We start from the raw sequence: 8,207 nt of genomic DNA, 5'->3' as shown, positions 1-8,207 counted from the left end.
AGGATTACCTCAAGACTAATAGATGTCTATGGTGTTTATATCGATTTTTATTTTGATGCATGTTGTACACAACGATGAGAGTGTTGAATGGTATGATGTCGTAGAACAACATTTTAAAACTTTTGCAAATGGGGTAACATAATGCATGTTTTGACTTATACCTCTCCATGGCCTGGTATAATCATTCAAGCAATCAACTTCTTTTGGTTAATATCATTCGTTAGTGAGAATATTGCTCGCTCTTGCTCTTTCTACTGTGTAGTTGATCATCCAAAATCAGATGAGTTTTCTTCACTCCATCAAGGTAACACTCTAAGGAAAGTTTACTCGGAACCAACTTTACATGATGTTGTCCTGAGGGATATCATGCAACTTTTCATTTACATTTATTCGAATTTTACATCCCGCTGCATTGCGCGGGTACACAACTAGTAAGAAACAAATACGTTGACATTTGAACATTAATACAAGAAAATAATGTTATAAAAATTATATTTGAAAGTAAAAAGTTAAAGTTAATCGAGTTCCTATCGAACTACCATGGAACTCGATGTAACTTGATGGCTACTTTGATAATAAAAATGATAAATATATATTTTTAATCAAATGGGTAACTTTAAGCATATTTCCCGGTTCATGTGTTGTTATATGTATCCCAATTTATGTCAAAATTAGATTAAATCATATATTGAAAATGTAAAACGTAAGTCTTGGGTATCAATGTATAAATAAAGAAATCAATAAAGATGATTTATTTAAAAAAAGAATGTTCAAATTAGAACACCTTCATTTTACGAGAACACAATTTTCTACTATAATCAATCATATGTGATATTATATTTCATCACATATGACACATATGTGATACTAAATCAAAGACATGGACGACATTTGATGCGACCTAGGTTGTGAGCCAAGTCATGAGTCATCTGTATATCACATGATACTATAATTTATCATATGTGATACTAAAATATGAATTTGAAAAAATATCGATAGTGCCAAATTAACTATTTGAAAGTCTCGTTTTTTGTGTAACCTTTTTAATTCATTTTTTTATTATAATCTATTTAGGTTTAATAATAAAGTAATTTATTTTTGATTTAATAATGTATTTTTTTATAAAGATAATAATTAAGTATTTTGTTATGACTCAAATTATATTTTAATTTTTTTATATTTAAAAATGAGATATTTATTATGTATTTGATTATGTTTATCTGCAGTTTGTTACACAAATTTAAAACATAGAACTTTAACAAATTGTATTTATGCACAATTTATTTGTAATATTAAATTTTAATTATTATGAATCAATAAACAATAATTTATGCATAAAAATTAGTTTTCAAAAGTTTTTGACAAATGCTTTATAATAGACTAGAAGGGTACTCACGCAATGCAGCGAGATATATCTCGATTTTAATGTTTTATTTTATTTATTTTCTCTGTCAATATAATACGGTTTTTAGAAATAAAAATATTTTATTTTTGAATGAAAGATAGATTTGAAAAGAAATATATCGATATTAGTATTATATTAACTGTTTAAAAGTTTTCCTTTTTTTGGTAATTTTTTTATTTTAATTTAATTTAGTAACAAAGTAATTTATTTTTGTTTAATAATATAATTTTTATAAAGATGATAATTAAGTATTATGTTAAAATTCAATAATTATCTTAATTATATTTCAAAGTTTTTATATTTAAAAATAAAATATTTATCATGTATCTAATTATATTTATTTACGATTAATTACATAAATTTAAAAATAAAACTTTAATAAATTATATTCGACTGTAATATTGAATTTCAAGTTTCCATTCAAATTTTTTGAAATGCAGATTCCTCCTTAAAACGAGTGTACAATCTGGGAACATCAGCCATCTGCTTTTTCTGAAGCAAACCCTTCTGCTGATTCTCATATTTTGTTTCATATTTGGAAATTCTTTCAAAGATGCTTTATCAATTTGAAAATGGAGCCCAATTCCAAAACCCCCTTTTCTCACCGCCATTTTCTCTCTCAAAAACCCTACATTTCCAATGGCAATGAGAAGGAACAGGATCTCTGAATCGGACGATAATATCAATATTGCCGTCAAGGATCAGGTTAGATTTCGTCTATATTCAGCTTTTCGTTTCCATTTTTGAAGTTTTTGGAAGACCTTCATCATCGTTTGACTCCACACGCACAGATACACTTTCTGTAAGAAGAAATTTAGTTCAGTATTTGTATTCTCCTTCATTTTGATTGAAACGCAGTCGTGTTTTGTGGTTTGAATCTAGTTTTAGATCCAGTGAAGTATTCAATCTATAAACATCTCTATATTTTAAGTTCCAGAGTTCATTTGCTTACTCGATTTCTTTTCCTCTTGAACTTTTATGGATTTGCGATTTTTTCGATGCATGTCAGCTATGAATGACCCATCTCCTTTGTGACCTTCCATATCCTCTACTGAAACCAAACTGGCGATCTACGTTTTGAAGTACTGAATTCGATTCTCTTGTTTCAAACTAACTATTGATTCTGCAATCTATGAAAAGCATTATAGTTGTAAATTGAGCTAAGATTGAATAAACAATCGGCCAAAATGATGCTTTTTATGCATTTTTACTTGGAAAAATTGATTGAAATATCCGATCCATTCCACCAAACTCACTTTTTTGTCCTTTTCAGAGCCTTTTTCCAAAATAGTCCATCTTTTAAGTTCAGACGTTTATGCAGATGGTTTAGGCATTTGCGTAAAGGCTGACTTCTGGTAAAAATCCATATATGCGTATGTGTAAGGATTCTTGCTCAAAAATTTGAATCGTTACTAAAAAAATCTGAATCTTTATGCAAAAAAATCTTTTTTCCTTTTATTTAATCTGAAAATCGAGTTTACGCATTTGCCACATCTGCGTAAAGTCTGCTAAAATGAGAATTCAATTGAAAAAGTGGCTAAAAAGTGAAGTTGGTCGGGAACATCGGCTATTTTGGTCAATTTTCCTTTTTAATTCTCCCCTTGGCTGAAATCCCTCTTTCCTGCAAATGACAGTTCTTCGGTAGTTAAAATGATTATAGGATTCATCTTGAAATAAAACCAACTAAAAAACATTTATAATTTTGCTCAAATTTTTTTGGCTTGATGTTCGATATCTCAGATTCGAACACTTTCAGGCACGCCCCTGTTTCCTTTTGGGAATTTAGGGGTTGTTTGGTTGGTTTTCCATCAAGTCCTGTATGGATAAAGATATTTGTGTGCATTAATCAATCTGCATAAATTGAGAAGGTTCTTGTTTGGTTTTTTTTTTTTTCGTAGATGGAATAAACTTGTTTTTTATTTGGAGGGGCTGGTTTGGATTTTTTTTGGTTTTATGCATAAAGCTCCCCCTTAAAAGCTTACTGAAAAAGCCACTTTCTATATCGTTAAACCTCTACCAAATAGTCATGTATAGTTGACTGAATAAGTTGTGAGTTTCATTAAGCTGCTAAGAAACGAGCTTTTAGATGCATGTATTAGAAAACCATTTGAATGACTTTTCGCCGTTCTGATTTAGTTTTTTGTTGGTGTTCTGTTAGCATAACGTTCAGTTGTACTTCAAGATGAATAAAAACCTTCCTGTAAGGAAGGTCTTGGCTGCGTTTTGCAAGAAAAGACAAGTTGATTACAGAACCGTCACCTTCTTACTCGATGGATGTCGTGTTCCCCTCAATAAAACCCCGATTGAGGTAGGTTCTTAAAAGTCAATTTTGTCTTGCATAAATATAGACGGTAGATGTGAGGCCTACGTACATCTCATTTCTCCCAAACCCCACTTTTAGATGGGATATATTTATAATGATCAAAACGTGATCATTAGTTACGACCGGTGGATATATATGATTGATTTGTATTCCTTTTATAAACCGTTTCTAACAAGGGTTACTTTGTGATTGATTTGTAGCTTAAGATGGAAAACAATGCTGAAATCGAAGTAATGTCATCGATGTCGGGTGGAGGCAGAAGCGGTAAATGTTTAGTGAACAGGTATTAATTGTCTGTCTTAATGTGTTCTTATCTGTTGTTATATATTCAACTTTGGGTTCCCCATATGTTACCTATATGGATGGTGATGAATACTTGTTGGAAGTTTATATAATTTAATTTAACGAATTCTTCGTTTGTTTTATTTCATGGGTTATACTGCTAGATGCGTGACCGGCATATCGACTGAATTTGACCGAGGATCGGTTGCGATTACGGTCCTGGTCCGGGCATTCCATTTAGTTACAATTAGAGATGGCCAAAAAATGGTCATGGGCCAGGCCCAAACCGGTCCCGGTCCTAAAAATGCTTTCTGTAGCCGATCTCGGTCCCGACCAAAATACTCCGGCCGGTCTCCATGGTGTGTAACCAATCTCCAAAAATGGGTCTTGGGTCAGGCCAAAACCTTTTTTTTCTCTTTTTTGATAATTGTGGATCAAAAACTAATTTTTTTTTCTAAAAACTCGGTCAATACGGGACTACGAGTTAATATTTTTGTATTCTATCCAAGCGTTTAATGAAAATAATAATCATATATTTGAACATATTGTAAATAACTTCTAGAAACATGCTAATATTCAATTACCCGTTAGTCTTTTCCTATTCTATCCAAGCGTTTAATGAAATTTTATAACGGTAATTACTATTACATGGGCTAATTGTTAGGTGCAGTCGTTTACTTCTATATACATTTATGCAAAAAGTTGATTACCAAGAACCCTAACAGTCCACTAATAGAACTTGCCTCCAAGGACATCAAGGTGAGAAAGCCTTTTTTTTGACTCATTTAGCGGTTGAGGCTAGCCGTGTGCTGGCGGTTGAACCCGGGAACTGACTAGTATTTGGGTCATATTTTTCCACCCTTTTACCAACTGAGTTACACGTCGGATGTAAGCATACTTTGGTGTTACATAATTAACTATTTTGAATCAACTTGGAACAAATGCTCCATTTGGCAACTAAATAACTCGGTTAAATATGACCTAGTTAACTCGTAACCATCGAGTTGACTCAGTTGGTTGTCAATTTCTCTAGTACGGCTGTATTTTCCTTACGATATAAAAAAGTTAAAAGCTTATGGTCAACTTGGGGAATCAGGTTTCCATGGTCATGGTCAAACGTGGAGTGTAATTGAACGCCTATACATATTATATATATATATATATATATATATATATATATATCTCACACACACACGCAGACATCCAGATTCTATTGCGGCCTGCGTCTGGTGGTTTTGATTGAAGTGCGATTATTTCTTCCGATCCTATTCATGTTCCTTCTTTCCGATAGGTTATGATCTCGATTGCTTTTTCTCAATTAAGCACCGTTTCTATTAATTTTCTTATGAATTAGTTGTTTATTTCTACGTATAATTTACAATTTTTGAATTGATATATCAATTTGATAATGCTTTGAAAGGTGGTATTTTAGCTTATTTATATGAATTTATAATGTTGCAAATTTTGAAGTTTGAAAACTGATCCGTTCGATTTGAAGAAGTTAAAAAGTGTCGATGTTTTTGGAATTGATTTGAATCTTATGATTTGAATCTGATTAGGGTTTATGATCATGTTGAACTACAGTCATAAGAACTAGTTGCAGAGATTGTTGTTCAAGTAGAAATTTCTAATTAATCTGTTAGTCATTTAGTTGCAGAGATTGTTGTTCAAGTAGAAATTTCTAATTAATCTGTTAGTAATTTGAAGAAATTCATCACAAATCGATCTCATAGAGTTTGAAAAATTCAAAAATTGTTTAAAAATGGCATGTTGATTCGAAAATAGGTGCTGAGATAGCGATCATTGTTGATAGGGGCGAATCTAGGATTTTCGTTCAGCGGTTGTACATTTAAGGTGGATCAAAGACCCGCAAGGTTATATGATCTGCTTTTAGCCTAATTCCATTGTTTCAGGGGATTATTTAAGTTTTTTGGTTGATTTCAAGAGCTTTTTTTTTTTGTTTTTGGTTAAACATCGGGTTTTTGGATGATGTTCCTCGTATTTTCTAATATTCCGGAGCATCTTTCAAAGTTTAACGAGTGCATCTTTCATACCAAAAAACAATTCTACTTACGAAAATAAATTGAGCGAATGCATGAGGCTTGTTTGGGGATTAGTAGGTCTGCCCCTGCATGTTGATCAAGGGATCACATTGACTTTTTGTAGTCAAATATTGGTCCACATATTCTCACATGGTATCAAAGCAAAGTTGTATCACTTTATACTACAAATACTCTGGGGTGAATAGTATACTCGTGGGTGAATGGTATACTCGTCTAGCCCCCTCATTTGTCTAGCCTTCTTTCAACACTCTTGGGACAATTTGTGCCCGTTTAGCCTCCATTGGAGGCGGCATATTAAGGTCTAACATTGGCTAGACCTGGACAATTTCTCCCATATATATGTCGGTGCAATTTTCTCACTTAAAAGCTCTTTTGGAAAGTAAGTATGAGATTCCACATGTTCTTACACTTGATTTCAGGTTTTTTTTTGCAAATGGAACAAAGAGATTGGAACGAGCTACCCACTCATTGTTTGATTGAAATCTTGGGGAAGGTAGGAATCGAATCGCTTGTAGGGACCATTCCTTTCGTTTGCAAATCTTGGTACAATGCTACGTTCTACCCTCAATGCTGGCAACGACTTGTCTTTACTAAATCCCCTCATTTACGAAGTTCCAAATTTTCAATCCCAATATTGAGATTACGCAAAGACTCACGGTTTGATATGCTGCCATATGAATCTATTGACGAAGCAAATGATTCTCTAGAAAAGTTAGTTCATTTTGCAATCGGGCGTAGTCATGGACTTGTAACTGAGGTTGTCTTTCACCCTCGCTTGCATTTGAAAGAAGGTCAAATCATGTGGATTGCTCAACGGTAAGTTGATCCAAGTGCAAGTTTACAATCACAAGACACTACAACAAAATGGGTATTTTAGGACGTCTTATGATCCATGGCCGACCTAATAAATTACTTAACCGGACTTGACTTTATAAAATCAACTTATTGTAATGTCATTGTATAAGACACATAATTATTGGTCCTAACCTTGAGTGCCAACTCAACCAGCAAATACCAGACCTTTGGGCTCTCACCATTGTTCACAAGTTTTAATCTTCGTAGGATCACTGAGAATTTTCCTATAGGTTATCTTTAGGGCCCATGAGATTAGCAGAGATTAGAGATGCACAAGGCCCGGGCTCTTTCGGGCCTAGGTCTGGGCCTTTCAATCCCATTTTTGTTGAACAAAAAAGGTATGGGATTTCATAGGTCCAGGTTGGCTTTGAGGTTGAGGAGGGTTCGATTAAAGGTTTCAAGTTGCATTTTTTGGTCCTTTTCATCCTTTTTAGGTTGGATCTACCCTTGAAATTTCAACTGACCGGGCATTAAGGCCTATTCTAGACCAGGCTTCGGGATAACTAGGCCCTGGCTTTTTCAGACTGGGCTTAGGCCAGGCCAGTGCTGGATTTTGGACTTGGCTTCTTTGTGCATCTCTAGTACAGATACGTACAAGTTGGTCTTCATACTCACAGTTACCAAAAAAAGATTCAAAGACCCATTTTGTTGCCAAAATTATACCAACAAAGATTAAAAACATTGATTTTTGTTGCCATTTTTATGTGTAGATGTCCATCTTTAAAGCTTTTGGTGTTACCAAGCCATTTGAGCTATGTGATCAACTTTGAAGTCTCGGATTCAATTTGCAACTGGAAAGGTTTAGAGGGTTTACAAGTTGCATCTTTAATTGGCTTGAAAAAATCCATCATCAACATTAATAAAAACTGTCGAAACTTCAATCATTTATGTGTTTACGTTCCTCGGCTTGACGGAGATGTAGCTTCGGTCATCGCTTCACAACTCCCGGACATAAAAACGTTGGATCTACGATTCTCGACCGTCGAAAGGGACGATCTAGTAGCGATCCTAAAAGGGTGTAGGAAACTTGAATACCTCGACGTTAGTGAGTGTAAAGGTGTTGCATGCGACAATGAGATATTAAAGCTAGCAGGTCACATTCGTATATTTAAACACGAAGGCTCCTGCGTAAGTTAGGAGTGAGTTCAAAAGAGATCCTATATATTTTGTGAATCTAAGAACCAACTATTTCACGTGTCATAAATAAATAAAAATTCTAAAGAATTATGTTATTCATTATGAGTATAATGTATTCTCGTTATTCATGATATTATATGTT

At 33.5% G+C, this 8,207-nt stretch overlaps 1 protein-coding gene across 4 annotated transcripts; it reads left to right on the top strand.

The window, feature by feature from the left end:
• The first annotated feature begins 1,951 nt into the window (after nucleotides 1–1,951).
• LOC112521660 (putative small ubiquitin-related modifier 8) lies at nucleotides 1,952–8,207 on the top strand. 4 transcript variants are annotated; one of them, XM_025130649.1, is made up of 5 exons: nucleotides 1,952–2,110; nucleotides 3,564–3,713; nucleotides 3,929–4,011; nucleotides 6,493–6,566; nucleotides 7,639–7,704. In XM_025130649.1, the coding sequence occupies exons 1-4, from the start codon at nucleotides 2,045–2,047 to the stop codon at nucleotides 6,551–6,553; spliced, it is 360 nt and encodes a 119-aa protein (XP_024986417.1). In that variant the 5' UTR covers nucleotides 1,952–2,044; the 3' UTR covers nucleotides 6,554–6,566; nucleotides 7,639–7,704. The 4 variants fall into 4 exon arrangements, with proteins under 4 accessions (XP_024986417.1, XP_024986416.1, XP_024986415.1 ...); XM_025130648.1 differs by lacking the exon at nucleotides 7,639–7,704 and having other exon boundaries at nucleotides 6,493–6,625; XM_025130647.1 differs by lacking the exons at nucleotides 1,952–2,110; nucleotides 3,564–3,713 and having other exon boundaries at nucleotides 3,932–4,011; nucleotides 6,493–6,889; nucleotides 7,639–8,207.

Source organism: Cynara cardunculus (assembly GCF_001531365.2).
Source record: "Cynara cardunculus var. scolymus isolate 2C chromosome LG 11, CcrdV1, whole genome shotgun sequence".
In the NCBI taxonomy this organism is placed as follows: domain Eukaryota; kingdom Viridiplantae; phylum Streptophyta; class Magnoliopsida; order Asterales; family Asteraceae; genus Cynara; species Cynara cardunculus.
The sequence above is the reverse complement of the archived record's forward strand: the minus strand, read 5'-3'. Positions and strand labels throughout refer to the sequence as shown.